The 25,247-nt window shown below is 37.2% G+C and overlaps 1 protein-coding gene and 1 long non-coding RNA gene across 2 annotated transcripts in view; both read right to left on the bottom strand.

Annotated features, from left to right (window-relative positions):
- Window positions 1-10,132: 10,132 nt before the first annotated feature.
- On the bottom strand, window positions 10,133-11,696 carry LOC141279978 (uncharacterized). Its single transcript, XR_012334783.1, has 3 exons — window positions 11,658-11,696; window positions 10,469-10,537; window positions 10,133-10,272 (listed from the first exon to the last, which is right to left on the bottom strand). It is a non-coding gene; the product is annotated as an uncharacterized lncRNA (long non-coding RNA).
- Window positions 11,697-14,308: 2,612 nt separating this feature from the next.
- Window positions 14,309-25,247, bottom strand: part of LOC135727442 (uncharacterized) — a 29,272-nt gene continuing 18,333 nt past the window's right edge. Inside the window, exons 2-5 of the mRNA XM_073811709.1 lie at window positions 19,216-19,518; window positions 18,826-18,924; window positions 14,592-14,672; window positions 14,309-14,388 (exon numbers count right to left, since the gene is read on the bottom strand). Coding sequence (XP_073667810.1) covers window positions 14,309-14,388; window positions 14,592-14,672; window positions 18,826-18,924; window positions 19,216-19,518 — 563 coding nt within the window. The remainder of the gene's footprint in view (window positions 14,389-14,591; window positions 14,673-18,825; window positions 18,925-19,215; window positions 19,519-25,247) is intronic.

The following is a 25,247-nucleotide window of genomic DNA, read 5'->3' as shown; positions in this document are numbered from 1 at the left end:
GGGTTAGGTCGCCTGTTAATTAAGCACTAATTAGCATCAACCGAACCGCGTTTTTTTAGATGTTCCAATCAATTGTGAATAATATTTAAAGCAATGAAGAAGCAATATATTTAACGAATAAACATTATATGCTTATAAGGTTGATGAAAGTGGACTAGCTTACCGTGATAATGCGAGCGGCGGTTCTGTAACGGAGAGAAACGGAGATCCCTACTGCGGTAGAGATAAAGCGACAGAAAGATCAGCTTTAAATAATACTTAACCGGACTCGTGGCGAGCCCGTGTGAGCAGGCAAGCCTGCAACAAATCTCTTTGATTGATCCATGCAATACAATGCTATTTAATGTATATGCGTCTTTACTATGAAGTATAGAAACTTGCCATTTAAAACAAGAGATAGGCTATCTTATATTTATAAAGAATGTACCCTGGATATGGAAATAACTACAATCCGATTTCTGCATTGCTTGAAAAGTAAAAACGTAAATGAAATGAAAGTTTAATAAAGACATATTTATGAGATTGTTATTTTGTTCATGTTCTTATATGTGTCAAGTTTTTGTGTTACAACAATAGGGTTGTTCCGACAGACGACTATTTCTATCCTTAGCTTTGTGTTGGTTTTTTTTAACTCAATTGCTCAATGCTGTCGGTTCAAAGAAAAGTGCAACAGTTAGCGCGTCATGCCTTTCGCCTGAGACGTGTGCGCGAAAAGCGGAGGCTCGTTGTAGACCATTGCGTGGGATCCTTGCCCGTCCGCGGAGACTGTCATATCATGTATGCATGCGGGGCCAGTGGAATGCGGTGTTGCCTTGGATGGAAGAACGCGGGAGCGTGTAGCGAATTCTTCTACAGAGCTCTGAGAAAAAAATAAACTATCGAGAAGAACGAAAAAATGAGCAGTTTGATTGAATTGACAATAAGGTAGGTTTCACTACGATTAACTCTGGATTATAAAGCTCCGATAATTGTTAGCTTTGATGGAAAATGGATTAATAAACGCGAAAACAAGTGCAACACAGTCCTGTGGGCCGCCATTGTTGTTTTGGTCGATCGCGCATGCGTAGACGGAATTAACAGAAGCGCATGATGTCACGTCGCCGTTGTCAAACAACGTTTGCAATCGAGCATGCGGTTGTCGTGTAAAAGAACATCCGAAATGCAAAAATATTGAGCACAGCCCCTGACATCAACTACAGCGGTAGTGAGAGCGGGTACTAAAAAAGCTGCTGCATTGGAATTTAAAAATATATTTCCCAAGTTAGTAGGAGCTGGAGCTCGTTGTGTAGACGTGATTCCGGAAACGGGCGGGGCCAAAATCCGGAAAAGAGAGCAGCTGGACAGGAAGGCCTGAAGGCTGCCTTATATACGCCCATGATGATGATGATTGACAGGCCTGAATGTTTAGGCTCCTCCCGAACCTACGTTTAGAACTGCATTAAAAATATTTATTTAAAGCTACTTTTTCACATATTATTTACTTAGTATTATCATAATAGGCTGTATATTTTTTATATTGGGAGAAACCTGTTATATGTGAAATCAGATAATGTGCACCCTTATACAGCCAAATTTAAATGATCCTCATTTTATAACACATCTGCGACGATTCGACTGTGCAGTAGTCGAATCAGGCTTCTCCTGTCAAAGCATCCAATCTTAGACTATTCGGGTCACCCCTAGCTAGGACTATGTGCATATGTTATGCAGTGATATTTGTGTATATTGTGGGCATTCTGATATGGTTTTAATATTTTGTTATTGCATTTATTCCAGCAAAATAAAAGCCTGACAACTTGCACTTAGTGCCCTGCTAAAAAAACAGCATACCAGCAAGACCAGCATATGTTGTGTTTTGGTGCTGGTTTGCTAGTGAACACCAGCTAAACCAGCATTAGCACCAGCATTAGCACCAGCTAAACAAGGACCAAACCAGCATTAGCACCAGCTATACCAGCACCAAACCAGCATTAGCACCAGCATCCCATGCTGGTCATACCAGCAAGACCGGCATATGTTGTGTTTTGGTGCTGGTATGCTGGTGACCACCAGCTAAACCAGCATAGACCAGCATAATTCCCATGCTGGTCCATGCTGGTTTGATGCTGTTTTTTTCAGCAGGGTTATTATAAAGATTGTGTGAATGTAGGCTGTAATTCTGGTGGATGAAGGGCCCCACAAAAGGGTAAAGCCCAGGGGCCCCTTACAGTGTTAATGCGGCCCTGGGCATCACTTAATCATACTTCAGGGAAGAAAAATATTTTTACAGATGTTCAGCCCTCACTGAGACTTTGTTCAAAAAGTTGGCAAGACTTTGGCAATGTCACCTTTTTATGTTTTTTGCTCTTTCTTTATAAAGGATGCTGCTTTCCCTTAAACTCTGCCTCTTTTCATTGAATAGAGGATTAACTCTCTTTCCCTGCCAGCGTTTTTTAAAAACGTTGCCAGCCAGCACACATTTTTTATGATTTTCATAAAAGTGTAATGCCTTCCAGAAATTTTTTTATCCTATCTTCTTTTGTTCTGTTTCTCACCTCTCAAATATAGATAGGTTTCTTCAAAAAAAGCGAAAATAATTGCACTTTTGTTAGAAATCAGATTCAGAGGGATGATCAAAACATCCAGCAAACATCAGGCCAACAATAATGTAACTCACTCTCTCACTGAAGTATTTGACATATGCTGCTGATTCCAGATTTTTCCTCTACTGTAACATACATTATTATCATTTAAGTTTACATAAGGGTCCGCGTACAGTGCAATTTTTGAAATCGCATACTGTGACAGTAGGTACTGAATTAGATGATGTATGCATCAACCGTTAAAACAGTAGGTAGGCTATATATTATAAAACTGGATTGTATGAATGATTTTGGATGTACTACATTCCTCCATGTTGATACATCACGACATACTGTATGTCAGGGGTCGGCAAGTAACTTTGGCCGCGGGCCAATATTTTTTTTAGCCAGTAGATGGCGGGCCAACTGCTGTTGGCACACTTACGTCTTATTTTAAATTAACAGTGTATGTTGTCATAACAAGAAGTTAGTCGTTAACTGGAATAATGTTAAACAAGCACAATTTCATTGACAGCATACAGACTGTTATCTTTTACCAAAAGAGATAATTTCTCATAACTTTTATATGACAACAATATCCTTAGGAAAGAAGCATTCTTATCTTTCAGATAATATCTATAAGCCCATGTTCCCACCCTGGTTCAGTTCCCGTGTCAACTTCTCAGTACACCTGACCAGTTTGAATATTCTCCACATAATTGTCTTTATATCCATTGTGAAACTTCATATGTCTGGCAAAGTACTCTTGGCCTTCCAACTGCAGGTGGCTGTGTTTTCTAATTGACAATTTCAGGTCTTTGTTGACTATAGATGTATTCATGCCTAATGAAAACACACAAGACGAAACAAGTATAAGTTGAAGTAAATAAACTTAATAAATGTGTACTTTATGAACTTTTTCAGGATCATATACAATGGCAAGAAAAAGTATATGAACCTTTTGCAATTTCAGTTTTCTGAATAGATTTGTCATAAAATATGATCTGATCTTCATCATGAAGTTAAGGGTATTGACAAACATAATGTGTCTAAAAATAATTACACAAAAAAACATTCTGATCTTTCATGTCTTTATTGAAAACAACCAAAAAAGGTCAAAGAGCTTGTGGAAAAAATATGTGAACCTTTAAATTAAAGAAATAAAAAAAGATATTTGAGTCAGGTTTCAGCACACCTGCAGTTGTGGACTAAAGGTACTTTGACTGATAAAAACCCCTCAGATCTTTTGGAGTCTGCTCTGCACAAGAAGAACACGCTTATGTGAGCCAAAATGAGCTTTCAGAAGAGCTACGATCAAAAATTGTTGCTTTAAATAAAGCTGAAAAGGGTTACAAAGTTATTTCAATGATTTTAGAAATTCACCAGTCTACAGTTAGTCAACCAACTACAAATGGAGACGTTTTGGAACTGTTGCTAATCTACCAAGAAGTGGGCGCTCAGTCAAAATGACCCCAAGAGCGCAACGAAGAATCAATGAGGTAAAGAAGCAACCCATCAATGAGGTAAAGAAACAACTCCGAATGACAGTCAAAGATTTGAAGGCATCATTGGAACTTGCTAACATCGCTGTTCATGAGTGTACCATACGTAAGTCTTTGAGCAGGCATGGTGTCTTAGTAGAACACCACGGAGGAAGCTGCTGCTCTCTCGAAAAACATTACTGTGAGCCTGAATTTAGCAAAAGATCACCTTGTCTTTCCCCAGTGCTACTGGGAAAATGATTTATGGACTGATGAAACAAAAGTTGAATTGAAAAAAGAAAAAATACTATGACCGCAAAACGGGCACAGCTTACCAATAATAAGCATCATCCCAAAAGTATGGTGGAGGGAACATCATGATTTGGGCATGCTTTGATGCCTCAGGACCTGTACCACTTGCATTCGAGGGGAAAATGAATTCCAAAGTTTAACAAAATATCCTCCAGGATAATGTCAGGGTGGCTGTCCACCAGTTGGAGCTCAGTAGAAGTTGGTTCATGCAGCAGGACAATGACCTTAAGCACTGAAGTATATCCACCACAGACTGGCTTAAGAAAAACAAAATGTGCCATTTGGAGAGAAGGGGTTTTAACATTAAGTGGCATGGCATCTTACGCACAGAAGCCACTGGCACGTGCCACTATGTTTAGTGGCACTTCCGGTTTCCATTGGCTCGTACCAGTGGCTCGTCGAGTGGCACTTCCGGTGTCCAGTGGCTCATGCCACTTTTTAGTGGCTCGTCGAGTGGCACTTCCGATGGCCAGTGGCTCATACCACTCCGTTTGGTTGCTTGTACACTGACACATGTCAGTAAAACTTAGGTCTGTTTGATTGAGGCATGTGGCACTGATAGTCACCGATCGATCATTACAGATTCGAGCGTAACTTACGCGTGCTGCTGCTATGTTCATTTAATTGTGACACAATGATTTTGTGTGTCCTTTCTGACTCTGATGTTTCAGGTAACCGAATGCGTAAATTGAGTCGAGAGATAAATATATCATATTGACGCTCATTCATAAAGGAATTGTATGATCACAATATTTAAAATGGAAATGCATAATATGCAAAGTGTTTTCATTTAATAAAGCACAGTATTTGTCTGAGCCATGGTCGTGTGAACATTGTGCCTTTTCTTAATATTTAATCAGTTTTTTTAAATCTTTTTTTTAAAGTAGTATGCCTAATTTAATTGAGTCTACTAGATACCCTTTAAATGAAAGACGAGATCGAAGAAAAAACTGACTCCTCCTTAAAGCATACTGTCGGCAACATTTAGATCCAATGAAATGCATAAAATAAAGGAAAAAACTGTGTTTGATTTAATCGTTTGTAAAGTGTATTGCTAAGTGCTTTGTAAATCTGTTTTGCTTTGAAATAATCCAACAATTTATTTAAAATAATTACCATCTCATAAATGTTGTGAAATAATAATTTGTTCAAACCCTTATTTCTTATAGACAACAATCTATATAGACTATATAAAATGTAATTTTGAAGGGCACGTGACGTATCTGCACTGTCAACATCGTGTAAATATCAAGTTGTAAAAAAAAAAAATATCAAGTTGTAAAATATGTAATAGGACATTGTTTTTAAACATAAACATGGTTAGACTGACACCTACTGTTTTGGCGTGCATGTGTGTAAATGCGGTACTTTGCAGAAAAAAAATATTATAATATTCTGCGAGATTCTTATAAATGACACTTTTTATTAAATACAACACATTGGCACTGTTTACAAATAAAAACATGGCACTCACAGACTACATTTTCACAAATAATACAATTAGAAAATTTATATTTAAAACTATTATACAATATACAATATAGCTCAGACAAATGTTGTGCTTTATTAAATATATAAAATATTTGCCTTCCCATTTTAAATATTTACATTTTTAATACTTAATTTTTGAATTATGATCATACGATCATCAAAATGTCCTTTTTAGCTCTCGATGCATTTCAAACATTTGGTTACCGGAAACACCAGACAGTCAAAAAGGACACACAAAATCATTGTGTCACAATTGAATGAACATAGCAGCAGCACGCGTAAGTTACTCTCGGTTCTGTAATGATCGATCGGTGAATATCAGTGCCACATATGCCTCAATCCAACAGACCTAAGTTTTACTGACATGTGTCAGTAGACAAGCCACAAACGGAATGGTATGAGCCACTGGACATCGGAAGTGCCACTCGACGAGCCACCACTAAACAGTGACATGAGCCACTGGACACCGGAAGTGCCACTCGACGAGCCACTAAACGGAGTGGCATGAGCCACTGGACACCGGAAGTGCCACTCGACGAGCCACTGGTACGAGCCAATTGAAACCGGAAGTGCCACAAAACGTAGTGGCACGTGCCACTGGCTTCTGTGCGTAAGATGCCATGCCACTTTATGTTAAAACTGCTACTGCATTTGGAGTGGCCTAGTCAAAGCCCATCTCACACTGTGGAATGACCTCAAGAGAGAGGTTTACACCAGACATCCTACAAATGTGTCTGAGTTGAACCGGTTTTGTCCTTACTTGAAGTAATTACTGCCAAATGAGGTTCAAGTATTAAATCCAAGTGTTCACTCCTTCACTTACATTTTTTTCTCCAGCACTGTTAATGTTTAATGGGTGTTTTCAAAAAGATAGAATTTTTTAGTGTGTTGTCAGCTTGTACACATTATGTTTGTCATTGTTGTGACCTAGATAAGGATCAGATCACATTTTATGGCAAATCACGGTAGAAAACCAGGGATGCGTTTCCCAAACAACGACGTAACTCGTTGCTGAATGACAATAGTACGAAAACGAACTACCTTGTCACGACTGTTTCCCGAAAGCATAGTAACTTTGTCGCACATTCGTCGTTTGAACAATGTTGGTTTAACAACAAAGTTGATGATGTCACGTTGGACGTGAAGTACTAATTAATCTGTGCAAATCGATTTAATGTCAGATTATTGCTGTAAATAACATATATTGCAAAGGAAGACTGATTTTGTTATCGTGTTTTAGTTATCTATTGTTTTTTTCAAGATATTTAATTCACACCCAAGTTCCCTCTTACATCACTCCTCCCAGGGATTCCCCAGGGTCTTAAAGCTCGTAGGTCTGCGCACATGCGCAGTTTTCAAATGCAGCGCTTTCATTCTTTTTACAAATTTAAAGACGTAAAATAAACTTGTAATATATTTCGAATGATGGATATAGACTGTACTACATGTTTTTTGCTTATTTTGTTTAAAAGCATGATCAACGTAAGTCTACATATGATAATAACAAGGAACGATGCTTCTAACGACAGGTCAAGAGCTGTCGTTCCAACGACACAAGTTAGCGATGCAGTTTGCGAATGTTCGTTTGAACGATGGTTTCGGGAAACACCAAATCATTGAACGATGTTAGTAACGATGGAACTTACGATGTTCGTTGGTTAACGATGCTTTTGGGAAACGCACCCCAGTTTATTCCTAGGGGTTAACATACTTTTTCTTGCCACTGTATGTATTAGTACAAGTTAATGCTTGAGATGAGATAACTTAACATTAATCTTAGCTCAGTAATTGCCATTAAAGGCGGGGTGCATGATCTCTGAAAGCCAATGTTAATATTTGAAATGACCTAAACAAACACGCACCTACCCCAATAGAATCTGGACCTTCTTTTGATAGACCCGCCCCACGCAAACGCAACCCAGGTAACGATGTCGGTTAGTAGACATGCCCCTCACTCCTTGTTGGCTACAAGTGTGTTTTGGTACTCGGCCCGACTCTTTTCCAAAGTGTTTTTTAAAAATCATAGTCTTTAGTCTACAAACTTAAAGGTCACGTTCTTTCTGATCCTATTTTTAAACTTTAGTTAGTGTGTAATGTTGCTACAATGTTGCCTGTAAAATGATAAAGCTCAAAGTTCAGTGCCAGGCGATATATTTTCTTTAACAGAATTTGCCTTTCAAAGCATACAGCGAACGGCCGGTTTGGCCTACACCCCTTTACTTCCTGCTTTAATGACGGCAGTAGAACAGTTTTTTTGACTAAACTCCGCCCACAGGAATACGTCAGTCACCAGCTTTGTCTGCTAAGCCAGTGGTTTTCAAACTGGGGGCCGGGGCCCCCAGGGGGGCCGCGAGATGGTGCCAGGGGTGCCCCAGTTTTATGACATTTTATAAAATACATTCATTTATCATGAATTCTGTGTAATTAAACCTAAAAAATAATAAGACAACTAACCAACAGCACTACTAGGTATAATTGTATATGAAAATGCACTGTACACAAGCACCACTGTTCTAAGCTAAGCTGCTATGGAATCACAACACACCAAACAAACTACACAATCAAAACTCGATACGTATTTCTGAAGAAGGGACTTTATAGAACGAGGAAGACATCAGCACGTTTTTAGGACAGTGAACGCAGTGCTATAGAGATAAGTAAATTGTATGAAAAATACCACGTTTTTTTACACGTGAAACATGAACACATCTTATACAAGAACCCCACCAAGCCTGCTTCCTCCAAGAACCCCACAGAGCCTGCCCGGACTCCTCACCCCAAACCCTCAACTTTACCCTCTGGGCTTCAGTCTCCGTCCCCACCTTCTCCTTTTGTGAACTCTGTTATGCCTCCGCCCCCCCTCCCTTGTTTGTTGTTTTTATTATGTCACCCCAACCCTCTTGTAATTTTTTCTTGTCTGCCCCTGTGTATACTTGTCATGTTCTCATGGTTTTTGTCTGTCTGCCAGTCTGTCATGTCCTGTGTCTAGTGTTCCCCTGGGGAGCGTCTGGAAGCCGCTCCTAAAGGAGGGGGGGTTCTGTCATGATTCTGCCATCTTGTCCTTTGTTTAATCTACTCTTGTGGCAGGATCATGACAGACCCATGTTTTGTGTGGGATCACGTGGTCTTAGTATTGGTTTTACTAGACCACGTGTTCCCTGTGGCTTGTCACTTTTACCCCGCTCCCTTGTCATCCTCTTTATTGTTGAACCCATGTCACCTGTTGTCCTCATTAGTTCTCCCCTATTTAAGGTCCTTGAGTTTGTTACTCTGTGCTTGTTCGTTTGTTGCCTTACCTGTGAGTATTCTGTCGAGTCGAGTGAAGTCTAGTTTATAGTATATTTAGTGTCTAGTCAAGTTTATAGTTAAGTGTCATCCTGTTTAGTGTTATAGTGTAGTCTTGTGTCTTGTCTAGTTTAGTGTTCATTAAGTCATCCTGTTTATGTTGTTTTGCTCCCTCGTGGGTTTTGTTTTCTGTTTTTGTTATATAATAAAAGTCTTTCGTTGAGATACTGCTGTCTGCATTTGGGTTCTGTCCAATCTTGTACCACCCACATAACAGTTATAACAAAATAAAATGAGCAGAGTTATAAAATAATAAAAGTTTAATTGCTCAGTCTGACTTCATACGAAACCTATTCAGCAGGTGTTATTATACCAAGCAAAGATAGTGGAAATTAACTGTTTAACAACATTGTCGCATCACATGAAAACTTAATATTCAGACAAATCCTTATATAAGACATAACTTTGAACAACAATGATGGAAAATAATGAAGAATGAGAAATAAGTAAACTTGAATGAATATGTAATAAAAAATAATATAAACTGAATATATAAAAATTAGTAAATCAATAATTAAAAACAAACTCTCTTGCTTCACAGCGATATAAGGAAAAACAATTGTGACTAATACAGAGCTGTTCAGAAATATCTCAAACTAGAAGTAGTTAGGAAAGAGTCAGTTTGGTTAAATAGTTATGATATGGACTGACACAACATAACATTTACATAAAAACCACAAGGAGCGTTCAGTGTCACATTCTACATACAAACAAAAATAAATTCATAGAGCCACATTTGATTTTGTCATCATCAAAATATTATCACTAAAATTTGAGATTATGAGCATTATTAAAATTCAATGATTAGTACAAATGTCTCACAGCTAAATCAACTAAATCTGAGCCGCTATATATATATATATATATATATATATATATATATATATATATATATATTGGTTTAAAGGTTCATTTTCATTTGCTTGTAATATTGTAAATTCTGCTGTTTGTATACTTATATCTGTTTGTGAGATTTATTTGTGAGATGTTTTGTTAACAGAGGCATAAAGCTCTGTGCAGTTCTTCTGGACATCAACTTCTCCTCTGATGGCAGCATAAGTCACTTTATCAGCAGAATGAACCTGAATGAGCATTAGAGAAATTGACAAACAAGTTTTAACCTACAGATTGTATAACAGGTTGTTAGCACTGAATTAATTTAAGATACAAATTTAAGAGATTGCACATCATTAAAATGTTAAGGTGTATTAACTCATGTCATGAAAGTATGGAGGGCAGATTAAACACCTTTAAGAGTAGGAATGTGGTGGTACTTACATTGTTCTTCTTCTGTTGCTGCTTACCAGAAATGATCACCTCTGAATAAATCACATCATCTTTCTGCTCCTAAACATTAACAAATATATGAGGAATGAAGTTATGAGATGATCTAAGAGATGACTGGCATTTTGACTTGAAAGTCCAAACATACATTTGTGTTGTACTTTAATTCTTATTTTCTTATCCTTATGGGGATTTTTCATTCGTAATTATTTTTATTTTGTTTATTCAATTTATACGTAAGTTATATATAGATTTTATTTTACCCATTTCTGTTTTATTAATCTTTAATCTTGTTTTCGGTATTGTTTTCACAAGTACAGAGAAATGTATAAGTGGTAACTAACAACAAAGTTTACTATCACTAAGTAACAAAGTAATTTTTATGATGAAGAGAGATCTAGTTAGACATTTTGCAAGAACTAGTAAACTGGATTCAAATTTTGGATTTTCAGTATCTAACAAAGGCCTAGTTTTGATCTATCAGTAGTATTAAAGACCATCAGTTACTGCTATAAGACAGGTTAGTTATATTTAACAGATGTGTAATGATAGCTATCATGGCTCCCTCTGCTGGCCTGCAGAGGTTCCATCTATACATCTGCCTCAGGACTCCATTACCCATCATCCCTTGCACTAGTCTTATCAGCACATCACCTGTTTCCTGTTTGCCAATTATATGGACTATTTAAACCACGCTCACAATTCATCACATTGCAAGTATTGTTAGCACTGTCTGCACTACTGAGCGTTATTCTGTCATCCTATTGCTCTGTGTTTGACCTGTGCATGTTTATCGTTTATCATTGTTTGCTGTCTGCCCTGACCTGTGCCTGGATATTGTACTACGATTTTGGATTACCTTTGCTGTTGTGTTTGCCTCGTTGTTGACCCTTGCCTGTTTGTGGATTACTCTAAATAAAACCTGCATTTAGATCTAACGTGTGTACACCTTGCATGACAAGATGCTGCAGTGATCGAAAATGAATGACTTTTAAAAATTTTGTAAGTTTTATAGTTTTAAACGGGAAAGGATATTGGTTTTCAACCAGGGGTGGCACATTTAGTGAAAATATATTAGACATGAGTATGTTGCAATACACAAAAATGACCACAGTAACTGGAAATTTTCACAAATCTCATTAATCTTTGAGTTTATTGGAAATTAACCACATTGCTCACTCACAGGAATATTAGAAATGATGATTGTGTCATTGCTTTCTTTTTTGTCATCCTTATCTGGGACCTATAACAGACAAGAATAAACCGTATCTTTAATATATATCAGATTTTTTGACCCAAACCAGTGATGCGCGGGTCAATGTATAAACAACGGGCACCCGACCGATGTTTTCAACTAACCAGCCCGCAACTTGGACCGCCAAAATATGTATATATATATACCCGACCCGCTTCCTGACCTGCATTTCTTAAAAGTAGTAATTTTTTTAAATAGTTAATTGACATCTTTATTTCAAACGACCCAGCCAACCGTGACCCGAATATCATTAAAAACATTTTTGGATGACTTGTAACCGCGGGTAACTCTCCATTAACCAGCGCATCACTGACCCAAACATAACTAATGAGATACAGTTATTAGTACTAGAAGTTTCCTCTACTAGAAGAAATATATTACAATGTACAATGGTGACAGCTTATAAATTAATTCATTATACTCACCAGATGAATATCAGTTTGTCTTCTACCTGAAAATTAAATGTGCTTCATGTAATAGGAGTATTTTTGATAAAAAAGCTAAAATGATTGTATGTGTGTGCGTGTGTATGTACGTGTGTGTGTGTGTGTTGGTATATGTGGATTACAACTTGTTTAACCTTTTTTAAGGTCAGTAAACTACACTCTTTAAAAAAATAAAGGTGCTTTGTGATGCCATTTTGTCTGAATAGTTTTAAAGAACCTTTAACATCCGAATAACTGTTTTATGAAAGTGTTTTGCAGTGAAAAAGGTTCTTCAGATTATAATAAGGGAAGACAGAAAAGGTTTCCTTTCAGACGGTCACTACAACGTCATGTCATCACATCACCAACGAATTGTCAACACGCCTCAAAAAGCTACCAAAATGCCATTGAACTTTGCATGCCTGTATTTGCATGTGCCCACGCTAACCCACCGTAGAGAAAGCAGCAGCAGCAGTCAGATGTCATTTAATCCGTGCAGTTCCGGATGTGGCAAATATGTGGGTCCCGGGATGACCACAATTGTTGTCTCGAGACGGTTTCATACCTCTGGGAATGTCACCCCCTTTTGTTGCCAAGCCCTGTTAAAGGTGCGTTGGCAAAGCTCCGGAAGTACAATCTCCATATTATGGTGCTGAATTGGTCCCCTGGTTTGTCCAGTGCCTCTCAGCACCTTGATCCACAGCCAGTTGAAGTGCTGATGGTTCCCTCCTTTGGGTAGGGTTGTGGAGACCGTGTTCAACCCCAAAATGGTGGCCATGCTTGCTCAGGCGGTGGTCGGTTTGGTGTGGACTCAACCTCACCTCCCATACCATTCTTTCCCGAGGTGCATGATGAGCTGACTTGGTCGTGGAAAACCCTGTTTTCCTCCTGGAACCAGACATTTCAACCATAACCCCTCACCTCTCTCGTTGGCGGAGCCGCTAAGGGTTACGCTGGGATCCCGTCCTGGAGAAACCAGCCAACTCTTTCCTCACTGGCCTGCAAGCAGTTGTCCGTACTGACAGCATCTGCCAACAGGGCTTGCAGGAAGGCGTGTTGCTGCAGGTTCACCAGGCTAAGGCACTGAGGGACCTGCCTGAGGGAGGTCATGATTCAGCGGTCTTTTCAAACCTCCGTGTGGCCACTGACCTGGCGCTCACAATATACAGCCCACAACTCAAGGAAATTTATGTGCCAGTGCAGCTGGGGTGCCATCCAAACCCCTTAGGCTGCAAGCCCATCGTATGTGTCCCCCCACCCTGTGGAGGAGGCATCTGTGCATACAATGACATGCCTGAAGACCTGTCTCAGAGGCACAACAGCCCGGAGTAGGATGGGTCTGACCAAGGAGTCAAAGTAAGATGGCATGCTGGTGTGATAGTTAAACGGTGTAGGCCACTGTGCCTTTGCACGGGCAGAGTTTGCTCTTTTCCCAGTTGACCCGAAGACCCAAACAAGTGAGATACTTGAGCATTAAATCTCTGTATTCATAAAACATCTGTCAAGACTATGCTATTATAAGCCAGATGTCAAGATAAGCCAGTATGCGTTCACTAGATTCTATAATGTTCGTATCGAGCCTGTATCCTCTCGGGTTCTCTCCCGAAGTTTTAGTGCCAAAATGCTTACATAAAAGTTTGGTACTCCTCCACCGCCTCCGCAGCCGATGTTGTGGAGCATCGGCTGTCACCTTCTCACTAGATGTTTTCTCTATAAACCTGTGTTAGGCTACGCGGGGTTCCTATGTGTGTATTTCCGTGGAGTTAAATTCTACATTTCCCTTAGCAGAGCCCGCTCTGCGTCTCTCTCTCCCTCTAATATGTGATATTACTTAGAGAGTTTTCATGTGTGAAAGACCTATTGGATGTTTCATACGTCACCCAGTGGTAACCTCCTTTGGGGGTGGCTTCCGCAGCGTTCCTAGTTCCACCCAGACGGGTTCACTTCCCAGTTTTCCTAGTTCACTAATGTGGGTTTAGAAACAAGTAGTAACCAGCCTCTCTGCAGTAAGCCCAGAGTCCGCCTCTTTAAGTTACAAGATGAAAGGTTTACAGAGGCAACGGAAGGGTCAGCTGCAGTGACATTTTGGTAGGGTTTCCCAATCCGTCGGCCACAACATGACGTCCTAGTGATGCAAATACCTGCATGCCAAGTTCATTGGCGTTTTAGTAGCTTCTCAAAGTAGATTGGTCCCGTGAAGCTCGTTCCCAATTTGTCGGTCACAACATGCCTTCCTTTAGGGAATGAGGGTTACATAAATAACCTAGACATTCTTTAAAGAATCTTTGAAATAGTTATTTGAGGAACAAAAAATTGTTCTTCTATGGTATTATTGCAAGAACCTTTAAAGCACCTATATTTTTAAGAGTGTATAGGCTACAGTAGTGCAAGACCTGAAGCACTGATGTTCTGATCCATAAGTGGTGGGATGTCTCACCTGATCTTTTTATACAAATCACCCCAAGAAGGACAACAGCAAAGAGAAAAATAGCAGCAATCACAGCAGCAATCACAGGCACTAAGAAACACAACATAAAGAGACATTTTCCTTTAACCAACAATATAAAAATACAGTATCTGATTGACAAATTAAATTAATTTAAATGCATATTCAATATCAATCATGAAGACTTTTTATACTTTTAAAGGGGCAGTGAATTTGTCGATTTTATTGTTTTATACTGTTGTCTGAGGTCTACTTATGATGTTCGCGTGTTTTTTACATTCAAAAACATCAAAAACAATAAGTAATAGGCTATTTTGTAACATGGATTAGTGGCTCTCTGGAGAAAAGCTTCGTTTGAAGGGGCGGGCCACATTGAAGACCTGGACGTTAACACCCACTGCTATGATTGGATGGCTTCATTCCCCGTCATTACATGTGGGGAAATGTTATAAAAACATTAATGTGTGAAAATAGCAGCCGAACACATATATGTTTGAGCCACAAAAGATTCTGGGTGCTAAAGATGATACACATAAATGACAATACGTATAGTAAAGTAGAAACAAAACTTTAAACTCGACGTGACTAAAGTACCGTATACAACACAGTAAGCGCGCATCAGATTATAAACTGTGGCTGATAAATCCTTATCAATATCCTTGCATATTTCTATTGTGCTTGTGAGGTTGCTCTTAGATACACGTAACGTTACATACAGTGTTCGAATTATGTCAAAGCTTATGGGGGGGTCCCCTAGCTAAGCCCCACCCCCCGGCCAAGCTCCACCCCCCTCATTATAGGGTTGCTGTGATTTCACAACGTAAGATGTGATCGTCCTTGATCAACAATCATCTGATCCTGGTTTTAATCAAAGAAACCCCAAATTACCCTTAACTCAAACTCTAAAAAAATTTTTACCCCTCAAATTAGTGTGAAACACTGGCAAGGGCAGAAATTTTAAACAGAATAGGGGTGAAATAGGGTGGACTCATTCTTAAATTACATAATTTTACTATATATTAGTGGTTAAATGGATGATCACATTGCGTTTTTTGAGTCATAGATCGAATAATTTTCGGATCAGCAAAACTGGAAATTATGAGCATATAAAAATAGAAAAGAACAAAGTTACAAATAAAGCAAGATCTAACAGTAGTATTTAGGTACATAAATAGAATCAAATAAATAATAACACTGTTTTCTTCACTGTATAAATTACACATAATTAATCTTTTTAAAGATGCATAATTTTAAAGATAGTTATCATGCCACCAGGTTGAAGCTTGCTGTCCCCAGCACTCACAGCAGCCCCATTCGCGTAATTTGCGGGTGGTATACGTCCCCACCGCTTTATGACCTCAACTTCCGACCATGGAGTAATTCTTGCGTTGATAATCATAATTAGGGTCCATATTCATTTAAAACGCACTGACAACGCATGACGCGCCGCCGCCTTCTGCTTTTCAAAGCGGTCGCCTGTGAACACGAGTTTTGTTTTAGACGCGTTTATTTGAGTGCACTTGCCGCACGTTTAGATTTAAAATAAACTTGAGCGCAACTTGATACGAACGGCCTCTAAAAGGTAAATGTCGTATTTTTTATATCTACCGGTAAGTTATATATGTAACAATGATTAATCTATTAATAGTTATTCTTCATCTATTTCATGCAAAACTCCAGGGGAAAAAATATAGGGGAAAACATTTGTTCCTTTTCAGCAGTTTTTGAATAAGTTTAATTGAATAATATTAAAATACCTTATGGTAGGGCTGCACGATTATGGCAAAATCATAACTGTTTTAGACTATTTGCATTGAATTGGAAATGATATTTTTGGAAAATATATTAATTGCAAGGCTGCAAAGAATAGTGCAGTGAGGATTATTTTATATTATTTTAATATAGTCAGTGGTGAACTAAAGTGGGCCGGTCTAAGACATGAAACTCCAGGGCTGAAAATGAGTCCCACTTCGGCCCTGCATGTTACATTTTTCCAAGGTTTAAAAAACACATGCAAAAGATACTTTCTACAAATAATTATTTATTTCTGAAAGATGTGTAGTTGAGCGATAGGCTAAGTATTAAAGAGACTATCATTTATTATCATTTAAGCGTGATTTCTTCTGCTTTCCCAATAAAATATTTTGTGTGACTGGGTTGACCAGCCGTCAGTCTGAGTGGATAGCTTTGCCACTGTTATGAAATAATTGTTTAAGAAGATTTTTTTAAAAACCCTTAAACCTAAAGATTACTAAAGATTCTTACCGCAACTGAGGTAAAAAATACTCCACACGCAGATAGAGACATTAACTCGTCTGTCAATTCCTCCAGAAAACAGCATGAGGCGCACTTGCGAGTTTCTTTATTTCTGACAGAAGTCATTTGAATTATTTTATTGCGAAATTGGGACAAATAATGGACAGTATCGCTTTGTGACACGCAAAATGAGGATTTTAAATTTATGTAGTATTTTAATTTTAATAAAAACCAGGGGACCCCCCTAATTTATAATTTTGTGCTTTATGGGGGGTCCCTTAAGGCTTATAGGAGGTCCGGGACCCCCCCAGACCCCCTTCAATTCGAACACTGGTTACATACCACAGTTATATGATAAAAAAGCTTTGTTGAGTGTTTGCCTAAATTACCGTATACAACACAGTAAGCGGGCATCATAATCTAAATTGCGGCTGATAAGTCCCTCCTTATCACTACCTTTGCATATTTCTACCGTTAAATTATAATCGTTTTGTTAAGTGTTGCACCTTTATTAATCGTTTAATGTTTTTAGTAAATTAAAACAGTCAAACATACGTGTTTAGACACGGATGTTACAACAGGACATATCAACGATCTCTTCTAAAAAAGCAATAGTGAAACGCAGTAACTTAAATAAAGTAAAATGTCTTACTTGCTGTGTCATTTTCGTCAGATCCAAAATTAGTGGTGCTTTTAATCAGTCTCTCTGCAAATCCAGCATCGACTTGCTTCTTTACAAGTGAATCCACACAGTACACAAGGTAATCAAACACTCCCCACGCGAGCTGGAACTCTTCAAAAACAACCTTTATCCACGCATTCCTAATATTATTTCCCGAGCCTCGGAATTAAGGTATTCAGCTTCTGTGTTGCTCCCACGCGGTTCTTCCACAACCCAAGACTTCGTTACCATGGTTACTCTATCATAACAGATCACCGCGTTAAAATAAAAGTCTATCAGAAAAAATTTATTTAAAAGTCATTTTGGTTATATTTGGCAATCTTTAAAGACATGTTTACTGATTGTTGAGACACACGTGTGTCACGCGAAGCTGTGGGCGGGGCTACAAAAGTGGTCATTGTATTTGGCTATGGGGAGGTGCTTCAATTCTACTTTGACGTCATATTTCTCTGAATTCCACACTTGGTTGTAAAACTGGCTTGGTGCCAAAAACTGTTATATTTCAGTAGCACGGACGTTTTCAGTTCTGAAACTTGCAGGATGTTCATTCAACTATGATGACCTCTTATATAACAAAGTATCAAGTTAAAATTGAGTATTTGATTCACCGCTCCTTTAAATGATAATGAGTTTTCAGAATATTCTTAGAATGCATGTAACTAATGCCTTTGCACAATTATATTTTCATACATACAATTTTAGACATTAAAGCATATTCTTCAAATTAAAAAGTTATTAAGGTCCAGGGAAACATTTTCCTAATGTGGCCCTTAACTTTTGGGCAGTAGTTTAGTAAATGGCCGCATAATGGTCAGAAAAAAAACATTAAAACAAACCACAAACATAAAGCGTATATTAGGGTCACACTTTTACACAACCTACGGACAAAAAAAGAAAGTTCTAGTTAAGTTATAAAAGATTTTCACATTAAAGTTTCAGCTTTCATGTAAATACATTATTGGGGATCAATCAATAAAATTATATAAATAAGAAAGTCATTTAGAAGGATTAAAAATAAAACAAAGTCAGAGTTTGTGATCAGCCCTGTCTATGAAAATCTCCAAAAAAATCAATTGATTATATTTAAGTGATTCTAATATGTGACTACCACTGCAACCACTTAAGGGAGACGCACATGCACACACATGCAGTCTGTTGCTGATGCTTCTGTTGTTGTAGTTGATGCTATGTAGAGTGGATGTTAGTTTAGCTTAACCATAATGTGAAAAAAATACAACACACAATTATACCGTAAACACTGAGATTAGACAGACAATGATTATGTACCTTGACTGTGTTGTATAGGAGTTACTGGTGAGTTAAGAGTTGAGCGTCTCTCAGTGTTTATGGTGGTATCTTCAGTCACTGCGTCTGTCTTGGTTAGTCCTGTAGAAGATGAATGATCAGATACACCATACTATAGAATATAACTATCATATTTCATATATTTCATTTATTTTATTTTATTTATCAAGGACAATGCACAGACAAACATTAATCTCAGATAGAGAAAAGATGCTCTGCACCAGATTTAGCTATAGCTAATTTCCACCTGTAGTCCTCTTGGTCATCAGTAAAAAGTTATAAATACTACAGACTAGTATACCTTTACATTTTCCCTGATAAATAGAAATGATTATGACTTGTATTTTTTTTAGTAAAAGGTTGATTTTGTACCTGTAAACCTGACAGTATAGCTGGCTGAGGTCTTAATCTCATTCTTCTTTTTAACCAAACATCTCCACTCTGTGTTGTCTTCATTCAGTAGTATTGTAGTCAGAGTGATGATACAGGGTCCTGGTGATAATATCTGATATCTGGAGTCTGTCTTTAGATTAACATCAGCCTGATTCACCCAGAACAGCTGAAGTTCCTCAAAACGGAGCAAACTATCACAAGAGTCTTCATATGAAAACAACTGACAGGTGAGAGTCACAGAGCTGCCTGATCTCATCTCAGTCTGTGTGGATGATGGAGAGACTAAAATAATAAACACAATTTTAAGTTAAAACATTAAGAAACATCATTTAATTAAAATATATACTCATCTAATTAAACAGAAACACTCACCATGAAGAAAATGTAGAACATGTAGAAAAACATGTGCATCAGTTCCATGTGTTTGTCCATTGACATATTGTTGGCAGGTGTATTGTCCATGATCATCTTCTGTTGTTTTATAGATGTTCAGAGAGCAGTCAGACCCCAGACTCAGTCTCTCAGCTCTCTCTATGTTTTTCTTCTTTATTCCTCCAGCAAACAGTTCTACTGCAGCTAATGATCTATTTTTGTTGTAGTTCCACGTAGTTGAGTTGCAGTCAGAAAGAGCATTAATACAGGGCAGAGCGACATTTTCACCTGAACTACTGAACACATGAGTCTCTTCTGCCTGGTCACTCGTACCTGAAACACAGTAGATGAGCTTTATATTAATATTAATTTAAACAGGAGTTTAAACAGTTCAAGTTTAATTAGTTTGAATTCCATCTGTATACTGTAGGGTTGGCCTCTCTATCACAATCTCTGTTTGAACTACAATTGCAGTTATTTGCAGAGTAATTTTCTGCATTGTGCCTTTCTCCTTACTCTGTACAGAATTTGATTAAATCTGACGTCTGTGATCCTGCAACAGAGCAGATGTCTCATTATACATCGACAGGATAGTTGGAATTACATCCTAAAAGTCATATATCCGAAAAAACCCACCATCTAGATTATTTCTTTCTGTATTGCCCATCACTGTATAAATTCAGCGGTTATTTACACAGATGCCCGACTACAGATATATATAGATGCAACAAGGCCAGTGGCAAAAATAACTAGACTACACCTTCTCAGTGCTATTTATCCATCGCACATCTTTAGTAAATCCCCACAGTCATTATTTAACTCCAAATTATGGTTTGCTCTGGCACAAGCTGTTAGTAAATGTGGCCATACATATTAATGATATTTTAAACATTAATTGGAAATTTGGAGCATAAAAAATTTCAATTTTTTGGAATGTTGCTATTGTTTTAATTACTTTAAGTACACTCTTAAAACAAATGTGTTAAAATAACACATTATGTGTCAAATAGGATAACACAAAACAATATGTTAAAATTAATACATCCAGGATATAGAGAGTATGCATTGACTTCACTTTTCCACGTGACCACGCCAGAGCACGCCCTGTTGAGTGGCAAACATTTGACAAAATGGCTGGCTTTTTATAGCGGCTGCTGTGAAAAACACTATTATGACTATTATCAGCTTAAATTGAATTTAGTTGGCCTTAACAGTGACTCTAACAACTTGCCAAACAACCAGTAGACTGTGGACATTGGCATATGGCCAGACATTGCTTTTTACTGACACATATGTTTTGTCTTGTCTAACACTATTAATCCATCCCACCTTTGTAGAACACAAGGCTCATCTTTATGGATATTTTATAATGAAGGCTGACTGACAAAACTTTGCAATTACGCAGAATAATATTCATTGGTGTATTTTTATAGGATTTTTTATCCCAAAATTTTACATTCCTGACATATTGCTACTACTATGATCTACTCCTAAACAACTTAATGATCAACAAAATGGCTGGCTGTTGTAGCGGCGGCTGCAAAAATGTCAGTATAACTGACAATTATCAGCAAAAATTACATTTAGTTGCACTTGATAGTGACCCTAGCAACTTGTCAACCCACCTGTGGTCAGTGGACGTTGGCATGGACGATACATTTACTTCCTCTTTCTGTATTTCTTGGCAGTCTGTAAAATAATAGCTCCAAATTCTTGTTAAATCTGTTTGTACAGTCTATCACACAACAGCTTTTTCCCATTTAGACGCGTTTTCCCAGTGTTTTGGTGGATTTCACACTGAACATAAATGCTGCCGCTCTGTCTTTGCCCACTCAGTGGGCATAACCGCAGTCACTTTCGCAAAAGGTGACTCACGTGCATACCCTCTATAGTTCCGTTTTGTCTTCCTATTTCAGTTAATATGACCTCACTGTGTCCACTCCGTTTCTACACTCTAAAAAATTGTGCCGTTAAATAACAGTAATCAACTGGCAGCTTGGTTGCCAGCAAGATAATGTTATTTTACAGTTCTTCCTCTGTTAAAATTTACAGCTCTCCTATTTTTACAGTATGTTAATGTTATAATGCCCTGAAAGCAACTCATTTAATTTAGGACACCAATTGCAGGATCCATTCAAGTTTATAAATATATATTTATATGGTGGTGTTAGTATTATGAACTTAATTCATTTGAGTCCATTGAACACAAATATTACTTCTAAAATTGAACTGCAAACATTTAAACTTTCACACAAATCTCATGTAGTTCACCATGAGCAAACTACACAGTTACTGCTTTAAAATAAAACAACAGGCAGCATAACATCAATGATCTAATGCCCATCCTTGACCTAAACAACCACACTACTCTTCAGCACAATGGTAACCCAAAAACTGAGTCAAATCCTAACAAAACAAAACATTAAACACTAAGAGATCTCTCACATTATCATCTTGTGTAAATCCCCTGATCAGTTTTTAAGTTCACATGATTTAAAAAACAAAATACAAGGACTTTTCTCTAATATCTGTGTGAAATTAACATATTTCTGTATGCAAATTTGACTGTTAAGTTTTCTGTTTTTTAACAGCACATTCTGTTAAATAACAGTAATCAACTGGCAGCTTGGTTGCCAGCAAGATAATGTTTTTTTACGGTCTCCTTCGGACTGTTAAAAAACATTAGCATTCTGTGTTTTTATATCTTACACATTTAACCCATTAAACCCCATCGCAAAATCCTTGGTGTCAAAAGAACACTGCTTAATGTGTCCACACTACAAAGAGTAAAAGAAACAGAGCCAATGTTGAAGTTAATGAGATAATGAAGTGATGATTGAGTGATTAATGATGAACAGCTGCTGTTAACAAACACAATCACTGAATGAAAGATGAACAAGAACCGAATTAAAGAGAAAACAAGCAGAAACTCAACTTACAGACTTAGATGAGACTCAGACTTACTCAGATTTCCTAAGATCTCACAAGAAGATCATCAAACAACTCCACAAACAGCATTACCATCTTCACTTATTACAAACCAATTAGATTTTATTTTATATGTACATTAGCTCTTACTGAGAAATAAATTATAAGGTGTGGTTTCCTAAACAGGTATTATCTTAAACCAGGAATAGTTTAATTAGGAAATTTAACAAGTTTTAACAAACATGCCTAACTAAAAACATTACTTGTGCATTTTCAGGCGAAACAAAGGCCACTGATGTATTTTAAAATATGTCAGTGCAAGTTGTTTTGAGTTTGGACAGCTCTAGTCTAATAGTCTAATCCCTAAATAATAGTTACCATTCTCGTGATCAGTGTTTACTTTACTAAGACTCTTGATCCTTGGGTTTGCCCTTTGTTATATTTATTCATGCTTATCAATGTGATTTGAAAGACATTGAATATGGCAAAAAAGTATAAATAAAGTATTATCACTAACTAATGACTGTTATGGTGTAAGTCTCATGAGTCAAAAGTAATTTACTGATTTATACAAAAGCTCATTACTGATTAGATGGGTGGCAACCCCTTATAGTAGTCTTATAATGTGACAGAAACTGAGTGTTGAGGTAGCCAGAGGAATCTTAAAAACATTGGGATTAAATGAAATTAAAAAACACGACTAAACTACACACACAGACATCAAGAATCAGGCTATGAATCTCAACAATGGTGACTATCAAATGAAAAGCTTCATGCTGCAATGCATGCTGGGTATCAGCATAGTACAAAACTCATTAAGCCGATGAACTGTTTTTCCATTTTCTTTTGTCACCCTAGTTGAGAATCGTAGGCTGATTCTTGATGTCTGTGAGTGTCATCTGAGGATTGGTTTCAAGTTTGCAAAAATCCATTTGTAGGCAACTCTGTCAAGATATCAGATTACGGTTATACTAATAATTCATGTAATGATTCAAATATGTAAATACTTATTCATAAACATTCCTAAAAACTACTAATTTTTATGATTCAGCTTCATAAGGCTGGTAAGACAAACTACTGATCAATAATCAGACATCCAACCTCACAAGTGTCTATCATCTCTTGGTTTTCTTTGCCATAACAAACATGCATCATAAAGACACAGTTATAGCAACCAGACTGTAAACCAAGTCAAGAGCCCAACTAATGAAAACAGTGATCACAATAATGGTGACTTTAAAGAAAATGCTTGTAAAGTCTAGTAAACACCTGTTTGTTCTCAGTAAGAACTGTTGTAGATGTATAACAGAAATAAAGTCAAAGTGGTTTATAAGTGAAGATGGTAATGGTGTTTGTGTAAATGTTTAATTCTCCTCTGGTGATATATGGAGAGATTTAATGTGTTGTGTTATTTTCAGTTGATGTTCATCTAAGTCTTTGTGTCTGTAAGTGTTTCTGCTCATCTCTTCTCTTTTTTTATTTGTCTTTTCTTTAGTGATTCTGTTTATTAGCAGCAGGTGTCCATCATTAATGCTTCAGTATCTGAACTCATTGACTTGATTTTAGGTGGATCATTAGGACACTAATGTAGGGAATAGTGAATGAGGGTGTATGGTGTGATTTGGGACGCAGTCTTTAACGGTGGACTCTCAGGGCCGTAAATTCACATTATTCTGAAAACTGTTTTTTTACAGAATGCAGAATTTAACAGTATACTTCTGTTTTTGTTAAAAAACAGAATCATACTGTTAAATTTGGCTGTTTTTTAACAGCAATTTTTTACAGTGTAAATGTGAAGGCTGCAGCTCCAGAGGTCGCATTTCTAGGCTGCATATGTCATCGACTGTCCTATTTCAGAATATTAATAATGATAAAGTTGACTATTATTCTTAGTTAATCGGACATTTTTGTAATATGCTTTTGACTTGTTAATGTAATGCCCAGTTAACTTAAATAAACCAGGCTAAATAACGTATGCAGCATGCATATGCGACTCCTACACAAAACAAGCACTTTTACCTGCACACCCAAAAATTGGCCTTTTCAACATGATATAGTAAATAATCAATATAGGCTACTTCGACCTGAAACTTCACAGTTACATTCTGGGGACAACTTAACTCATTTTACATCTTGAAATACTCCCATATTTTTAAGGAAAGGTAGTAGATACATTCTTTGGACTATGGATGTAAAATCTGTAAATGCACATATTAACATTAAAGCAAAGGACAAAACATTTTTTTTTGCACTAAAGCAGGAAGTATGAAAACTAAACTGATTTTGAATATTATAAATATTAAATAAATGTATCTCATACATTGATAAAGATCACTTTATACCTTAATCTTGACATCAGACTTTTGAATGCGAGAATATGACATCTTTACAATTAAAGTGCAATAACAAAAAGTTAATAAAATAAAAAGCTTTTTTAAACTAAGAAACATTTATGAAATTGTTTAATATTTTTTACATGAGTTATGCACTTTTGAAGGTGGTCAGCAGCTGGTAAATACAATCATTATAGTAAGGTTGTAATTGATGTATTGCTGGTAACATACATTATTTTATTAAACTATAGTTTAAATGAGCATATAATGAGATGAGTGCCATGGCTATATACTTTTGACACGTTTATTGTCGTCTAGCTTCCCTGACCTGGGTACCTGATGTCAGACCTTTATTGTTCTCTCTCTCTCTCTTTCTCT

Source organism: Paramisgurnus dabryanus, chromosome 13 (assembly GCF_030506205.2).
Source record: "Paramisgurnus dabryanus chromosome 13, PD_genome_1.1, whole genome shotgun sequence".
NCBI classification, from domain to species: Eukaryota; Metazoa; Chordata; class Actinopteri; order Cypriniformes; family Cobitidae; genus Paramisgurnus; species Paramisgurnus dabryanus.
Note: the sequence above shows the minus strand (reverse complement) of the source record. Positions and strands in the feature narration are given on the sequence as shown.